This window comes from Salvelinus fontinalis, chromosome 12 (genome assembly GCF_029448725.1).
Source record: "Salvelinus fontinalis isolate EN_2023a chromosome 12, ASM2944872v1, whole genome shotgun sequence".
Lineage (NCBI taxonomy): Eukaryota > Metazoa > Chordata > Actinopteri > Salmoniformes > Salmonidae > Salvelinus > Salvelinus fontinalis.
Window position 1 is genome coordinate 52,657,637 of NC_074676.1, and position 18,764 is coordinate 52,676,400.

At 44.4% G+C, this 18,764-nt stretch overlaps 1 protein-coding gene across 2 annotated transcripts; it reads left to right on the forward strand.

The window, feature by feature from the left end:
- Positions 1-268: 268 nt before the first annotated feature.
- On the forward strand, positions 269-18,284 carry LOC129867592 (E3 ubiquitin-protein ligase Siah1-like). 2 transcript variants are annotated; one of them, XM_055941098.1, is made up of 3 exons: positions 269-668; positions 10,328-10,384; positions 16,283-18,284. In XM_055941098.1, the coding sequence occupies exons 2-3, from the start codon at positions 10,375-10,377 to the stop codon at positions 17,131-17,133; spliced, it is 861 nt and encodes a 286-aa protein (XP_055797073.1). In that variant the 5' UTR covers positions 269-668; positions 10,328-10,374; the 3' UTR covers positions 17,134-18,284. The 2 variants fall into 2 exon arrangements, with proteins under 2 accessions (XP_055797073.1, XP_055797072.1); XM_055941097.1 differs by lacking the exon at positions 269-668 and adding an exon at positions 7,561-7,983.
- Positions 18,285-18,764: the final 480 nt, after the last annotated feature.

Sequence of the window (18,764 nt, forward strand, 5' to 3'; positions counted from 1 at the left end):
CGGTACAAATCCTTTGTAATAGTATCCAAGCAGGAGCACATGGCAGGTAAAGGTAGGTATCACTGTTTCATTAATACTGGACAGGTCCCTTGATTATGAATTATTCACAAACTTTTAAGTAGACAGCAAGAAAAATAACACACATTTTAGGAAATGGTAAAGAAAAACTTCAATGGGTTAATTACAGTGTATCACATGGACCTACACATACATCATAGGCCTACTGCCATTTTTATTTTATTTCTACCTTTCATTTTTAATTACTGTGGTTCCATTACAGAATACTACGTGGTTTAGTAGCCCAAGAAAAATGCAGAGTGTGGTAGATTAAGCCCACAAATAGAGCAGAATACTCCCGGTATATTAGCTGCTACTGTTAGGATACTGTAGAGATTTTGTCATGACGCCTTGTACAACTATTGGCGCATTCAACCAGTAGCGCATTCATGCCCTTGTGCGCCGCTCTCGTGAGAAACTATTTCAACAACTGTGCGCGGGCCCGAGACCGGTGAGTACTAGGACTACAGGCGTCTCGTCTCTCGAGGACAGCCGAATGTGGAAAACACTATAGCTAACGAGCGAAGGACGGTACAATTGGAGCGGGATCCCTTGTGGATTACGTCGCGGTGGCTAGCAAGCAACAATATTAAAAGGATATTTACACCAAGGTAAGGGGTGTAAATGAGTGCGGATGTTTTACCGGGTTGTACTCGGAAAAACAACACCGCTGCTAACGCCACTGCTAGGCTGAAGTAGTTAGAATAATTTAGATAGCAAGTTCAGCTAACTTGGTTAGCTAAATTACTCGACGTCGTTGGCCGGATAATATAGCTGGTGAACTAGCTAACATTACTGTGTAGATAGCCACTGTATGTGGCTGGTTATGTGATAATTTCGTTCACCACAGAGGAGGCCTTGTTGTACATCGCTACAGTAACTAACTCCGACCTAACGTTAGCCAGTTTTTTAGCTATTGTTAGCTAGCTGACTACTACCTAGCCTTGGCAAAAACATAATAATAAAAAAACAAGCGTTTGTCTACATTCGGATAGGCCGCGCTCGAGCCACTAACGTTATTAAACAACTAACGTTAACGTTAGCTGACTCCCATCATGACCATGCCATACCAAAATTGTCTGTCAACTCATGTCATTTGTTGAATTTGTCAGCTAACCTTAATTAGGTAATTTTCGCAGCAAGTGAGAATTGAGGTATTGCGATCTATTTTTCTGCTAACTACTATAACGATTAAAATATGCTTAATTTATTTGTTTACGTTGTACGCTAACTAGCGTTTGCAATGGGGATGACATCGTCCCAGCATTTTGCTTACAGAATCTGGGCCTCCACATCTAGTTAGTTGAATATACCTTGCAACCTTCCACGTGTTTGCTAATGGACTGTTTTTAAATGTCTGTTGGCGATGGTATTGTCAGAAAAACTCTAACATGAATGGGCGCGTTCCAGTCGGATTGTAGACGAGCTGAGCTAATGGCAATCAGATGTGGTAGGTGTAGTATAATTTCTGTAAATGTTATATTCCTTATCCCATGTTTCTCAATTTACAAATCTTCAACTCATAGTAGTAAGACAATGTTTTGTAGTTCCAACATTATTTAATGCAGTTATATTTAGACTATATTCCGCATGATTTCATATAGAGCTATTTTCCTTAAAAAATATTTGCCCAGTCTAATACCCGATATTGGAGAACATCTTACAATTGAAATGCATGTCAAAATAATCAAATTAAGACTCTTAAGATATCACAAACGAGGTGCAACAGCAGCTGCTTAAATACTTTCTGTAACACTCCCACGTCTTGCTGGAAAGCTCAGTTTAGTAGCTATCACTCGCAAAACAAAGCAATTTGCAGGTTTGCGCCTTAAATGGCTGCTGCTTTTAATCTAAAATGAAGAATGTAACGGGCTACTTTATCGAGTTATACATGTCAATTTACTTGAAAGGAAAATGTTCTCCCTAATGAACTATTTGCAAATCGAGCTGCTAGGTCTTGTATCTATGTTGTGATTAGTTAGCACAATTCTGCAAGTTGTTTTACTGATTCGCCATGACTGGACGTAACTGTGCACTGCATCCATCTCAGGTCCATTAACAGCTACTTAAGAGGACCATGGTCTTTTATGTTTGTGTGATTTACTTCCCCTAAGCATAACCTTATTTTTAGGACTACCATTTCAGAGCTCTGTTGGTGGGGTTGCACAGAAACAATTAATCAGACTTCCAATATTGGTGTGTTAGGGCTGGCCTGGGTTTTAATCAAATGTAATTGCTGACTGCCTGGTTCATGACTGTAGTAGCCTGTCCTTTGTCACTCCCTGACTTGCTGGCAACAGCACATACATAGTGAATCGAACATGGTAAACCCCAGATAGTGACAGCCCTGTGTCTCTAGCTGCGGTAATTCCAGTTTGGTGACACTCATGCAGTGAGGTCATTCTTATCCTTTACAAAGCATGACTAGTCACTTGACTAGCTCTCTGCCTCTTTAGTTCTCTCCATCTTAATCAGTATCCCTCTCCTGCAGCATAGATTGAACATGATACTGGGCGTGTGTGTGCTTTGCAGAGGAGCACGGCTGTATATGGATGTTTGAAGATGGGTGTTTCTGCCTTCAGATTCTAACCCTCAACATACCTTCTCCATGGCAACACATCAGCTACTGCTGATAATGCTGTTCTGTTCAGGCCGATTTGGATGCTCTGCCCAGGCTGCTCTTGTCTACCAGGATGTTAAGTGACTAAATCCTCTGTTTCTGGGAGTAAACTCACTATGAGTAAACTTGTGTGTGTATATAATAAAACTACTGTTATATTTTTGTGAAGGGGGTGTCACAAAGCATGCTTTTTTTGCTGTTGAAATGTGAGAGCTAGGCAAGGGCTACGCTATTTGTTGTGAATTTCTCCAACCTGAAACTGTTTGGCCAAATCAAATTTTATTGGTCACATACACGTGTTTAGCATATGTTATTGCGGGTGTAGCGAAATGCTTGTGCTTCTAGTTCTGACAGTGTAGCAATATCTAACAAGTAATATCTAACAATTTCACATACCTAATGCACATAAATCTAAGTAAAGGAAGGGAATTAAGAATATATAAATATAAGGATTAGCAATGTCAGAGCGGCATAGGCTAGGATACAGTAGAATAGTATAGAATATAGTACATGCATATGAGATGAGTAATGCAAGATATGGAAACCCGATAAAGTGACATTATTAAAAGTGACTAGTGTTCCATTTATAGAAGTGGCCAATGATTTCAAGTCTATGTAGGCAGCAGCCTCTCTGTGCAGTGACTCGGGTTCTTGTTGTCCTTGATGATCTTTTTGGCCTTCCTGTGACATCGGGTGCTGTAGGTGTCCTGGAGGGCCGGTAGTTTGCCCCCGGTGATGCGTTTGGCAGACTGCACCACCCTTTGGAGAGCCCTGCGGTTGTGGGTGGTGCAGTTGCCGTACCAAGCGGTGATGCAGCCTGACAGGATGCTCTCAATTGTGCATCTGTAAAACTTTGAGGGTTTTAGGTAACAAGACAAATTTCTTCAGCCTCCTGAGGTTGAAGAGGTGCTGTCTTCACCACGCTGTCTGTGTGGGTGGACCATTTCAGTTTGTCAGTGATATGTACACCGAGGAACTTGACGCTTTCCACCTTTTCCTGTTGATGTGGATAGGGGGAGGCTCCCTCTGCTGTTTCCTGAAGACCACGATCATCTCCTTTGTTTTATTGACGTTGAGTGAGAAGTTATTTTCCTGGCACCACACTCCCAGAGCCCTCACCACCTCCCTGTAGGCTGTCTTGTGGGTGTTGGTAATCAAGCCTACTACTGTTGTGTCGTCTGCAAACCTCAATGATTGAGTTGGAGGGGTGCATGGCCACGCAGTCATGGGTGAACAGAGAGTACAGGTGGGGGCTGAGCACTCATCTTTGTGGGGCCCCAGTGTTGAGGATCAGTAAAATTGAGATGTTGTTACCTACCGTCACCACCTGAGGGCGGCCAGCCAGGAAGTCCAGAACCCAATTACACAGGGCTGGGTTCAGACCCAGGGCCTTGAGCTTGGAGGGTACTATGGTGTTGAATGCTGAGCTATAGTCAATGAACAGCATTCTTACATAGGTATGCCTCTTGTCCAAATGGGATAGGGCAGTGTGATGGCGATTGCATCGTCTGTGGACCTATTGGGGCGGTAAGTCAATTGAAGTGGGTCTAGGGTGGAGGTGATATGATCCTTGACTAGTCTCTCAAAGCATTTCATGATGACAGAAGTGAGTGCTACAGGGTGATAGTCATTTAGTTCAGTTACCTTTGCAGTCTTGGATCCAGGTGGGGACAGCAGACTGGGATAGGGAGAGATTGAACATGTCCGTAAACACACCAGCCAGCTGGTCTGCGTGTGCTCTTAGGACGTGGCAAGGGGTGCCTTCTGGGCTGGCAGCCTTGCGAGGGTTAACACTTAAATGTCTTACTCAAGTCGGCCACGGAGAAGGAGAACCCACAGTCATTGATATCTGCCCGCGCCGGTGGCACTGTTATCCTCAAAGCGGGCAAAGAAGGTGTTTAGCTTGTCCGGAAGCAAGACGTCGATGTCCGCGACGTGGCTGGTTTTCCTTTTGTAGCCCGTGATTGTCTTCAGAACCTGCCACAAATGTCTTGTGTCTGAGCCGTTGAATTGCGACTCCACTTTGTCTCTATACTGAAGTTTTCCCTGTTTGTTTGCCTTGTGGAGGGAATGACTACTGTTTTTATTCTGCCATATTCCCAGTCACCCTGCCATGGTTAAATGTGGTGGTTCGTGCTTTCAGTTTTGTGCGAATGCTGCCATCTATCCACGGTTTCTGGTTAGGGTAGGTTTTAATAGTCAGTGGGTACAACATCTCCTATACACTTCTTGATAAACTCTGTAACCGTCTCGGTGTGTGTATATACATCAATATTATTCTCTGAAGCTACCCGGAACATATCCCATTCCGCGTGATCAATCTTGAAGCGAGGATTCTGATTGGCCAGACCAGATTTGAATAATCCTTAGCACGGGTACTCCCTGTTTGAGTTTCTGCCTATAGGAAGGGAGGAGCAAAATGGAGTCGTGATCAGATTTGCCAAAAGGAGGTCAGGGGAGGGCCTTGTATGTATCCCGGAAGTTGGAATAACAATGGCTGTGTTTTTACAGCACAAGTGCTACAGTCAATATGCTGATAGAATTTAGATAGTCTTTTCCTCAAATTTGCTTTGTTAAAATCCCCAGCTACAATAAATACAGCCTCAGGATATATGGTTTCCAGTTTGCATTGTCCAGTGAAGTTCCTTGAGGGCAGTCGTGGTATCGGCTTGAAGGGGGATATACACGGCTGTGACATTAACCGAAGAGAATTCTCTTGGGAGATAATACGGTCGGCATTTGATTGAGGTATTCTTGAAATGGGCATGGTCCAATTGACTCAACAACCAAAAATACATCTGCGTTTAACTTAATGAACCAGAAAATAAATGTTAGTTATGGTTGGTTTGTCAAAGTTAGCAGGCGAACTCATTGATCCTGCTTTGTAGTATACCCCTGTTTTATTTGTTTTATTTCCATTTTGAGGAGAGTATTGGTCTTTCTTTGGAATGGTAGGATGATTGCATGTGCTTGTGTTATGAGGTGGAGGAATGGGTTGTCACTGCAAATGTTTAGCCTTCATGGAAGTTGTTTCCATGGATTAATTTAAGAGTGAAAGTAGGCCCCTCTTCTGATCAGACTTTATTCCTTTATCAGCCAAAGTGTTACGTCTGTCTGTCTTTATTGTTGCAGAGTTGTGTTCTTTGTGGTAGACCGATGGTACATTTCCACCGGGGAACCTGTTTTGCATCCTGCTGGTTGAGTTCTATGCATTCTGTCCCTTTGCAGGTGTCTGTCTAGATTTGATGTAAATGTTGACACTTGTCATTCATGGGAATTCAGTCCCCCCTGCCCTCTTCTAACAATACGCTTGACAAGGGTTTTTTAGTCATGTTCTTACCAAATCAAGATGTAGGCTATATCTAAATTACTGTAGCTGTGGCTTTAAGGCATTATACTTAAGAGCAACCATAAGAGCTACCCTTTTGCATGCTGCTGCTACTGTTTTATATGCTCTGTCTGGTGCCTGCCTGAGTAACCTTTTGTTCACCAGTCTGTTGCTGGATGCCAAAGAATATCCAGCTGCTTTTAGTAGGAATACCTCTGTCTGTGTAATAGCCTTCAAATGTTAATCAGGGAGGAGAGGAAAGGGCAGTGAATGGATCTTCTGTCTAGTCTATTGTCAGTTTATTAGCTAGTATCGTTAGGTTGGTAATGAGGTCTGTATAGAATGGATGAAAGATCGTTGCTGTTCTAGCATTCTGTAAGGTCATGCCATCATACCTGTTGCTGAAACATTTTGTGACATGGTATAAGTTGGGTGGTCTGAAATATTGAGAGACAAAAGGCCTGATAATAAACAAATACAGCCATAAGCCTGTCAAATGGTGACTAGTGATATTTGTTTTTTTACCTGGACTTTGTGGGCTGCTAACTTTGGCCATGGTGCTAACAATTATAATTTAATTGGATGTTTTACTTTCACTTTGCTCTTACAGATAGGCCATGCCTCATGGGAAGTCTATTTTGGATTTGATTGGATACAGCAGTTACCATTTAGAGTACACAAGTAGTGGAAATATATGTTATGGTGGGGTGTCTGTTAAGAGGGTATGTATGGAATGGTTTTGATATCCACTGAACGTGCTTTGCATTTCATGTATACTCTGACTTTTTTTGTGTTTTGGGGTGTTCACTCCACTGTGAGGCTGCTATGGGGTCGGAGGTCAGAGTGTATTTAACAGTACTTGTGTTTTCAGACTCTTACCCTCTCCAGTCTCTTTTGTCTAGTCCACGTGGTCAGAGGAAGGGAGCAGAGAGGCAGGAAGGAAGGTGTCAGCCATGCTGGAGGTGGAGCTGCCAGAGCAGGCAGACTGTAATCTGAGAAGGGCTGAGCCCAGGAGAAGGGGCCCCACACCTCAAGAGAGATAGTGAGTGAGGGAGAATGTGAGCATACTCTCTCCAGTTTATTGGACTCCTTAGCCTACAGGGAGCAGCAGCGACCCTCTGTCTTATCCGTTGCATAGACTGTGTAGAGCCCTCTAGAGGGACTGCTCTGTTGTGCTCAGCCAGGACTGTCGATCTCTTTCACCCTGCTGCCTGCCTGGGAGTTCCCTCTCTCTGCCTGGAGCAGCTGCCTTCTTGACTGACTGGATCAACCAGAGGATGCAGGGAGTGTACTTACACCAGGGCTCGACTACGCTTTCAAGAGGAGAAAAACACTAACAGTATTTCCTTAGCTTCCTCTTCAACGTTCTCCCTTTCTTTCCCCCTCTCCCTGGTTGGGCTGCCTGCCTGCTGCCAAAGCTGACTGCTGCCCAAGCTGCCTGCTAGGCTCTGGGAGCTGGATATACTTGTGTAACATTCCTGAATTACAGCAACGTGTTTTTTGGTCTCTGCCCCCCCCCCCCCCCCCCCCCCCCCTCCGGGTCCTCCACCCTTTCTTGGCCTTTTCCTGGGCTGTACTTTAAAGAGGATTTTTGGATTCTAGCCTTCTGCTCTCTCTGCTGTGGTGGTGATAGAAGAACCTGGATCAGAGTGTCTTTCTGTGTGTTCTCTATCTGTCTCTGTATGAGGCTTCCATCCCTCCAAGGTGTCTGTCCCTGGACTCTCGGGCTCTGATAGAAGTAGTACATCTGTGTTTTCAGATGGGTGTTTAGGCAGAGACCCAAAGGAGGGGGTGGGGGGGCCGGAAAGGAGCGGCCCTCTGTTATGGGCTGTTTTGTTTCTATGGAAAAACCGCAATGAAGAGTTCCCTCACTCTCTCCCTATGTCGGGCAGAGCTAATGTGCAGCCTATGAACTCATGGAAGGGGGTGCTCAAGCTCTTCACATGCATAGCCACTAGAACAGCCAACAACCCCAAAGGTAAGAAGTCCTATTTGCGCTCTGTGGCTCATAAATGCTCCCCTGCTAATTTTCTGTGGGAAAAATGTCTGTTGGAATGGAATGTTTGCCCTTTCCCATGCTCCTCCTATACCTGGGGTGCAACTGTGGCGTCATAAATACCTACAGGTGTTCACTTCTGTCCTGACATTTGGCTTTGTTTTCTGCAAGGCACTGCAGATTCTAATTGATTGTGTGTGTGTGCAGGCTCGTGAGAGAGACGACATGAGTGGAGAACAAATAATGGCATGTTTGTGTTGAGAAGAAATGGTTTCGTTTTTTTCGACACTCATTGTTGCCAACTCTCTCATTCTGTCTCCCTCTCTGTGTTCAGACGTTGGCTGTTACGTCACTTTATTGGACTGCTTTAAAGTGGTTGTGTGTGTGGAGGGCACAGGCAGACAGTGTGTGTTTGGTAGTAAACAGCAGCAGGAGTTTACAGTAAGGAGGCAGGGCAGGAGGAGACTCGCCCGACTCTTCTAGTCCACACAAACTCAAAGCCAGATGCCTACATGGAGGAGGCTGCTGATGCACATGATAGTGTTTTGTTTTGGGTTTAGCCTGCATCTGCTAGTTTCTGGTGCTCCTTACCGGCTGTCATCTTCAATAAGTCATATTTTAACAGGGTAGTGATGAGAATACATGGTTTTTACACAAAAACATGATTCAACAAATGGGTTGGACCGGGGTAGCCAGATGTTAAAACTACAAAGCTGACATGAGTTCGGTGCAGAGATTTGGGTCAATAATAATATATGCCATTTGACAGATGCTTTTACCCAAAGCGGCTTACAGTCATGCGTGCAGCCATATGGGAATCGAACCCACTATCCTGCCGTTGCAAGCACCATTCTCTACCAAGTCTGCCAACTGAGCTACAGAAGACCACAATCAGGACCTCGATCCAGGGATGCGAACATGTCGCTTTTCGGCATCCATGTGAATCGGGGGGGGTTGTCTCATCACTGTGGCTGAGGCTCTGGACTGAGCACACAGTTAAATGTGTTGAACTTATTATAAAAGTACTTACTGCACTCGTTGCTCAATTCATGAATAGAATGTATCAGTGAATTGTATTTCCTGTATCTTTCTGAAGTACCTCCTGATTTCTGTCCGCCTGCCTATCTGTTGTTGTGTAGCCAGTTAGCATGCCTAAACAGTAATTTCTAAAGGCTTTCCCAATGAAATGTTTACTGCAAAGTAGGCGTACATGTCAGCTTTATCATGATTTGTATCAATCGGCTGAGCATTTGATTTGCAAACTCTCCCATCACATGAAACACTGTTACAAGAACCGCCACAAACACCTCTAGCTTAATACAATGGTATCTTGCTGGTGTGCAATTGATTTTAAAGGGCAACTATGTCCTGTGTGGTTTAAGCATGGTTGTGGAATTTGGCAATTATACGTAGTGCGCTATGCATTCCTGTCTGGGGTGACATTTCATGATCAACCTTCAACCCAGACCAAAGACCCCTACTAGGACACTTTTCTCTCGTTATTGTGGTTTAGAAAATTAGGAGTATTGCGATTTTAATCAAATGTGTACTTGTTGTTATCCAGAAAATATTAAAAAAATTGCACTTTACACAGGTTTTTCACGTGTTTCCATGAACATTTGTTTTGTCACTTTGTGGGCACTTACCAGTTTGCATCCTTGTCAATCAGTTGACTGATTTTGTAAAGTAATTTCTATGTTTGTGTCAGGTAGTGAGGATATTTAGCAAGATCTAGCCCTAGTTGTTGTAATGTGATGTGATAGCCGGCCTAAATGCAAGTGGACAGTGTCAAACGTAAAAACGTAAGTGCCTCTGAATTTCAGATGGAACATTCTTAAATATTTAAAGGAAGCTCTGAGGGAAAAGACAAAAGGGGGAAATCGATGCTTCATGTAGTAATATACTTTGCATTAGTGTTGTTAACCCATAATGCATGATGGAAGCTGTGGTGTTTCAGCAGAATATGTGATGGGCCAAGAGCGCTCAATATTAGCACTTGTCTCAGAGAAAACTGCCGTAGCCATGACGTCTTCTTTTCACAGCTCACTGGTTAACGCTGCATTTGTATTGGCTGAAGTTTGAGCAGGTCCCAGTCCCCAACACATGTCCACCTTCAGTGTATACTATAGCTAGAACTGTTGACCATGACCAGCACTGAGTGGTTGCCCAGCAGAGAACAGAAGGTGGGCTTATGGGCCTTCACAGAACTGAGTCTTCAGTGATGCTGATTGGTGTGTTTCTATGGAGACCTCTGCTGCGTTTGACTCTATTTCTTGTCTTGTTTTTACTCCACTAGTTAACCTCTTTTTTCTCTCTCCCCTTTCAGAGGTCCTCACATTTCAAGAGAAGAGGAAAGCCTTATTTGGGAATCTTATGGACGAAGGCAAGCAACATTTTCTTTCTCGTGTGTGTCCGTGTGAGTGAGATCTGTATGAGAGAGCTGTGTTTTTGGGTTAACGCGGGGAAAGTGGCTTAGTTGGGAAACAGGAGGTGTTTGGGGGATTGGTATTTTATTGGGATCCCCATTAGGTGTTGTGAAGCAGCAGCTACTCTTCCTGGGGTCCACAATGTAGAGGTCATCTAATGAAGGCCCAGTGAGCTACCACCTTGAGCTGGTTTAGTAATCAACTCCTCTCCATGTGGAGGGACATTTTGAGCCACTCCTTCTCGTGTGCCATTTCCCCCACAGTTTCTCAACACACATTGAGGGAATTGCTTTGGCAATGTAAACTAGAGGTCGACCGATTATGATTTTTCAACACCGATAACGATTTATTGGAGGACCCAAAAAAAGCCGGTACCGATTAATCGTACTATTAAAAAAAACTATATATACACGTGTATGTGTAATAATGACAATTACAACAATACTGAATGAACACTTTTATTTTAACTTAATATAATAATTGAATTCATTTTAGTCTCAAATATAATGAAACATGTTTGGTTTAAATAATGCAAAAACACAGTGTTGGAGAAGAAAGTAAAAAAGCTAATGTTTATTTGCCTTGCTCAGAACATGAGAACATATGAAAGCTGGTGGTTCCTTAACATGAGTCTTCAATATTCCCAGTTAAGAAATTTTAGGTTGTCGTTATTATAGAACTATTTCTCTCTATACCATTTGTATCTCATATACCTTTGACTATTGGATGTTCTTATAGGCGCTATAGGATTGCCAGCCTAATCTCGGGAGTTGATAGCCTTGAAGTCATAAACAGTGCTGTGCTTCAAGCATTGTGAAGAGCTGCTGGTAAATGCAGGAAAGTGCTGTTTGAATTAGTGCTTACTAGCCTGCTGCTGTCTACCACTGCTCAGACTGCTCTATCAAATCATAGACTTAATTATAATGAACGCACAGAAATACGAGCCTTAGGTCATTAGTATGGTAAAATCCAGAAACTATCATTTCGAAAACAAAACGGTTATTCTTTCAGTGAAATACGGAACCGTTCCGGGTGGCATCCATAAGTCTAAATATTGCTGTTACAGGCGGCCCAAACTGCTGCATATACCCTGACTGTTTGCACAGAACGCAAGAGAAGTGACACAATTTCCCGAGTTAATATTGCCTGCTAACATGAATTTCTTTTAACTAAATATGCAGGTTTAAAAATATATACTTGTGTATTGATTTTAAGAAAGGCGTTGATGTTTATGGTTAGGTACATTGGTGCAACGACAGTGCTTTTTTCGCAAATGTGCTTGTTAAATCATCACCCGTTTGGCGACGTAGGCTGTGATTCGGTGATAAATTAACAGGCACCGCATTGATTATTTGCAACGCAGGACAAGCTAGTTAAACTAGTAATATCATCAACCATGTGATTGTGAAGATTTCTTTTTTTTTTATAATATAAGTTAAATGCTAGCTAGCAACTTACCTTGGCTTCTTGCTGTGCTCGCGTAACAGGTGGTCAGCCAGCCACGCAGTCTTGAAATCGGCCCTAATAAATCGGCCATGCCGACCTCTAATGTAAACACGTTTCTCATGCCAATAAAGCCACAAATTTTAACTGAATTGAGTCGACTCCTAACATAACCTAAACTCTGCATACTGTCTGTACGTCCCTCTTATCGGATTGGCACACCATTTCTCACATCTGACCCCCCCCCCCCCCCCTCCCCACCACTGTAAACACATGAAAATAAATAAGCAATACAAATATGGTTGACAACTATTTCCCCTATATGCATTTAGCAGCAGCATACCACTGCTAAATCGTGGCCACCAATGTAAAAAAAGGGTGAGTAAAAATGTTTCTGTGTAAATTTAAATGACTAAAACCATATTTATTTCAGTAAGATCATCTTTGAGAACTAACACTCACAAATAAAAACTAGATGGTCAGGAACAATCGTAAATTCCTAAACTGTCATGGCATGGGGCCCCCATTTAAAAAAAGAAATATATATATATATAATATATTTTAAAAAAAAATATTTTTTTTTACGTTTTGAGTCTTTCAGGTGTCATAAGAACACTGCATAAGTCATGGCAAAATGTGTAGAATTGCAGGAAATTTGATTTAAAACAGCTAAATTGCCTCTGCTCCTCTAAAACCGCGCCATAAGCCCACTACCAGGCTGACTTTGTCACCGGTGCTTTAAAGAAATCCTGGGGGGAAACACTAGATCTCATGAAGTGATTCTGTACAACTGCCTGTGTTCCAGTGTGAAGACATGGCCTCGAGTTTCCACTAGTACAGCACCACAAGTCAGCCCATCCTAGGACACTGACCACAGTCGACACATACAGTTCTGACTGCTCACCCAGTCCTACCAGAGCCTGAGGTAGCCTACTCCACTGAGATTACATACCACCTTTTTCCAGTAAAAGTAATTCTGCCCTCTTAACCATAAGAAAATTATAATTAGGGGGTGCATATATAGTTCTGTTTCACTGTATGTACAAGTGGATAACCTGTACAGGTGTGGGGTGTGAAATGAAAATGTGTTATTTGCAATTCCCACTCCCCCTGAGAGTCCAGACTCATATTAAGCATCTCCAATTCAAGATTAAATCTAGAATCGACTTCCTATTTCGCAACAAAGCCTCCTTCACTCATGCTGCCAAACATACCCTTGTAAAACTGACTATCCTACAGATCCTTGACTTCGGCGATGTCATTTACAAAATGGCCTCCAACACTCTACTCAGACTACATCCAATTTGCTATCACAGCGCCATCCGTTTTGTAAACAAAGCCCCATATACTACCCACCACTGCGACCTGTATGCTCTCGTTGGCTGGCCCTCACTACATATTCATCGCCAAACCCACTTGCTCCAAGTCATCTAAGTCTTTGCTAGGTAAAGCCCCGCCTTCTCAGCTCACTGGCCACTATAGCAACACCCACCCATAGCACGCGCTCTAGCAGGTATATTTCACTGGTCATCCCCAAAGCCAACACTTTGTCAGCCTTTCCTTCCAATTCTCTGCTGCCAATGACTGGAAAGAATTGCAAAAATCACTCGAGACTCATATCTCCCTCTCTAAATTTAAGCAGCAGCTGTCAGGGCAGCTTACCGTTTACTGTACCTGTACACAGCCGATCTGTAAATAGCACACCCAACTATCTCATTCCCATATTGTTATTTATCCTCTTGCTCTTTTGCACCCCAGTATCTCTACTTGCACATCTATCACGCCAGTGTTAATTCTAAATTGTAATTATTTTTCCTCTATGGACTATTTATTGCCTTACCTCCCTAGTCTTCTACATTTGCACACACTGTACATAGATTTTTGTATTGTGTTATTGACTGTACGTTTGTGATGCAGTACTTGACATGGACTGAAATACGTGCTCGTACTGTTTTTATATTTGGGTACAGGAGCTCCACAATACTTTTGCGCAAAGTTTTACTGCTTGAGCTTGTAGAATGTTTTGAGGTGCTGGTATTTGGCTCCGGTGAACTCCTGCCCAAGTCAAGCACTGGCACAAGACCTGGCTGTTTTGGGTGTTCATTGGGAGGTTAATTTCCACTTTGAGGAAACTGCTTTGATTTGATCTCTGCAGTAACCTCCGCTCACCTGCTCCCTCACTCTGGCCTGTACACCCTGGTTCTAAATCATAAACATCTTCTCTTCAGTAGGAGAAACACTCATGTCGCCTGTTCCTTCTATGATCCTCGCTGCAGGCACACCAACGAGCATACTCTCAGAGCAGTGTTTATGCTCATTGCACCAGTCCCATGGCTGCCTGCATCTAGCAGGGACCCAGGAGGGCCAAGCAGCAGGCAGACAGACTCTGGGATGAGGGCGTAGAGTAGGTTGCTAGTGCCAATGCCTCCAGTTGACAAACAAAACTAAAGAGCTGTCTGTATCTCCCTCCCTGCTGCACTGGAGCACACCACTGCCCACATGCAGGCTGCAGAAGCAACACACACACAAACACTCTGCCGTCACTGCAGACTTCCTGCTAAGGGGCTCGCTCACGCCCACATATATATTGTACCTCACACAGACATGAACAGCCCAGGGTTAGAGTTATCAGGGATCCTTGGGACGTCCCTAACCTTAAAGGGATACTTCAGGATTTTGGCAATGAGGCCTTTTATCTAATTCCCCAGAGTCAGATGAACTTGTGGATAGCATTTGTATGTCTCTGTGTCCAGTATTCCCTTTATTAACCCTAACTCTAACCCAGGGCTTTACGCTGACCTTTTTTACAAGGAGCGCATGTTGAAAAATTTAGGAGCACAATGAAAAATATTTCAGGTAACAAGCTATTTTCTTTGTAGTAATGGTGCATGCATGACGGTCTTGAATCTGCGCTCAGCGTATTCTCCATGGGGCTGCGGTACAGTGATGTAATCATTGCAACAATTCTCATTATCTTTTTTGGGGGGCGCACTGGTGCTCCTAAATAAAAATTACAGGTCTCACTAAAAATATTTAGGCACATATGTGAGAGAAACTGTAGAGCCCTGCCCAAACCCTTACCGTAACCATTTTAAAGGTAAACTTAATGGGGCAGGGATGTGACAACAATCTCAGATAGCAAGGACCAGACTACAGCCACCAAGTGCAGCTCTGCCACCGGAACAAGATGTGTTCTTAGCTCCTAAACGTCAAGCTCTTAATTTTTTTACTGTATTTAAAAAATAAAACATTTTAGATACGCTCATCTTCGCCTTGTTGTTCTGTGCTAATTTAGTCCACAGTTGTTGCTTGTGTCCGGAGCTGCTCGCTAGGAGGCCTATAAATAGGTAGAGCTTTATCAGAGCAGATGTGTTTACAGGCAGGTTCAATGACACCTACACGCACAGCCCTGCTGCCCAGTCTGCCCCTCTCTCCTCCACTCTCCCTTTCTGTGCTTCCTACAGTATCAGTGAACTACCTCCATTTTGGCTGGACCACAGTGCCCTCATCATGGCTGTCTTCCTGCCTGCCTCCCAGTCTCTGAGCTGTACAATGTGCTACGGCTTTGGGTTATATAAAGCAACAGCAGTAGCAGCAGGGCCAGGGGTGGGTCACACCCAGCTCCTGCCAGGCGGCCCAGGGAAAATCCATCCCTCCCTCCCGTTCCCTTCGGTGGGCCGTCCCATGCACAAAGCCCTCAACCACAATCTGTTGCCATGGGAACAGCTGACAGGAAGCAAGCTAGCCCTCTGCTTTGCTCTCAGCCATCCCAGTCCACTTTGCCGTCTGGAACCGTAATTGTTTTTACCATTAAAATCTGTGTCGCTCTCACAAACCCAAAATAGCCCCTCCAAGCTGTCTGCTTGCCCTGTGCTGGCCAGACTTTATCAGAGCAAATGGACAGATGGGTGTATCACAGAGCCTCCAGGCTGACCCTCGGAGAGAGGGAGGGGAGATGCTCATCAGTGTCGAGGGCTGCCTGCCCTGAGGCCCCAACCAGGCCCGCTGTACTGCAGCTGTGCTGGGAGAGGAACATTACTATCAGTGAGAACACATCTCCTTAGAGGCCCTGAGGCCTAGCTCTTTGTTAATTTACATGGCAGGGGTCTCGGCATGGAGAAGATGAAATCTAGCGCATGTTTCCGTCTGCCTCCGTTACAGCGATCTCCATGACTTTGTTAGTCTGGTATTCATTCATCATAGTCCATGTGATCTATATGCCTTATGTACTTTATGGGCCCTTCTGTCTTTATACCATATTGCCAACATGACCTGGTCAAGCCTCTCATGGAGACTGTTACATTTCTCTTCACATTCTCCCACTACTATCACCTATTTTACGGTGTTTTCACCAAATGTCTAGTTCAGTTATTCGCCCAGTGTGTCTCTTTAACCCCTGTGTTTCTCAACAGAAATGAGTCGCCAGACCGCCACAGCGCTGCCAACAGGAACCTCCAAGTGCGCCCCCTCCCAGCGCATCCCCACCCTGTCCGGCACTACAGCCTCTAACAGCGACCTGGCCAGCCTGTTTGAGTGCCCTGTCTGCTTCGACTATGTGCTGCCCCCCATCCTGCAGTGCCAGAGCGGCCACCTGGTCTGCAGCAACTGCCGGCCCAAGCTCACTTGCTGCCCCACCTGCCGGGGCCCACTGGGCTCCATCCGGAACCTGGCCATGGAGAAGGTGGCCAACTCTGTGCTGTTCCCCTGCAAGTATGCGTCGTCGGGATGCGAGGTAACGCTGCCCCACACAGACAAGGCGGATCACGAGGAGCTGTGTGAGTTCCGGCCGTACTCCTGCCCCTGCCCAGGGGCCTCCTGTAAGTGGCAGGGCTCGTTGGACGCGGTAATGCCCCACCTCATGCACCAGCACAAATCCATCACCACGCTGCAGGGCGAGGACATCGTGTTCCTGGCTACAGACATTAACCTGCCTGGGGCAGTGGACTGGGTCATGATGCAGTCCTGCTTTGGTTTCCACTTCATGCTGGTCCTGGAGAAGCAGGAGAAGTACGACGGCCACCAGCAGTTCTTTGCCATTGTGCAGCTAATCGGCACGCGGAAGCAGGCAGAGAACTTTGCCTACCGCCTGGAGCTCAACGGGCACCGGCGACGGCTCACCTGGGAGGCCACACCCCGTTCCATCCACGAGGGCATTGCCACGGCCATTATGAACAGCGACTGCCTGGTGTTCGATACCTCCATCGCGCAGCTGTTCGCTGAGAACGGGAACCTGGGCATCAATGTCACCATATCCATGTGCTGAGGACTGTCAGGTGGACAGCCACTACTAACACACACACACATACAGACACATATACACACACTCCACACTACAGGAAACCTGGGTTTGGAGAGGAGCAGGGTGTAAGTGTTGTCCCAAGGAACCTGTTGCCGTTGTAAATTGTGGTTTAGAACTTTCACAGACTGGTAAGAGCTTGATGCAAACAATGGAACTCTATCCCTGGGATTACATTTTAGGCTTCAATACAATATTTGTTCAATAATTAAAGGTAAGTTTTTCTGAGAATAATCCACCAATGCCCTTCAACCCAGAGCACACCTATGGAGTGAACACTTCAACAAGTGGGGGTTCAGTTTGTGATCCATCTTTGCAGAGGGAAGCTGGCAGAAGGGTTACAGATGGTGAGAGACTGAGTGGGTGGACTCAATTTGAGGGAGGGTGAGGCATCAAAAACAATGGCAAATGTTTTTATTTTTTATATATTGCATTTCAGTTGAGTCGAAGTGAAATTTAACTATTAATGTTTTTGATTTTTAGTTATGTTGTCCTTTTTTCCCCTCCTTGGATGAGAAGGTCCTAGTACTGCGTGCACGGACATTGGCTGAAAAGCTAGTTTGGTCTCTCTGGAGTCCAACGGTTTCGGCCTAAACCACTGAATATCTGACAAGGGGTGTATTCATTACGCCAATTCTGTTGCAAAACGTTTTGTCTGTTGCAAAGCGTTTTACAACTAAAACAAGAATTTCTATTGGACAAATTCAGGTAGGTCCCTCAGTTTCGTTCTGTTTGGTTCTTAAACGGTAAATGTTTTTCCGTTGAAAGATTTAATGAATACACCCCAGGAATGAGGACAGTTTCTACAGTTATAATATCGTTATTATTAAATGGAGATTGTTATCATTTTTGTAATGACTTTTAATGGATGAAAAAGGCTGTATCCTTGTGGCTAATCTTCAGTGTTTGTAGATCAATTGTCATTCTTTCGAAAACTTCAATGTATTTTATTTTGTAAGTTTGTTTTCTCTCGTCGTTTGTCTGTCTTTGTCTAAATTCTGTTTGTGAGTGGGCGTAGCAATGCCAAACATCTCTGTGGATACATAGTACTGTTGCTGGTCCCCATCTCTTAATAGTCTTTTGTTTTATTTTGTCATTAAATAAATCTCTTTTACATACCTTGTGCAATTTCTCCATCCCTGCGATTTGCTATAGGCAATAACAGCATTATTTATTGGCAGGGATTTACTCCAACCACGCAATTATCATTCTAGTTAAGCACGTTATACTCATCAGATGGCTTTAATCATGATGACATGCATGAGTGCACTGCTGATCACAAAGGTTTGTGTGTGGGGTGCATTGTTGATTATAGTACATTGTGTGTGTGCCTGTTTCCCATCCTATCCAGTCCCGTATGGGGTGGAGGCTGGAGCGTCTGTGTTCTGGCCTAGTGAATGAAGGGTTAGCTCTGTAGGACCATAATTACCAGAGGCCCCCAGGACGCCCTGGGGACTTTGGCACCCAGCCAGCTACACTCCACTGGGGAACACAGACCACTCTTTCTCTGATCATGCTGCTGTTTTGTCTTCACGCCACTTCCGTCATGCATTATCTCCCCCAGTAGTGGCCCTTAAAGTAACAGCCATGTTCAGTCA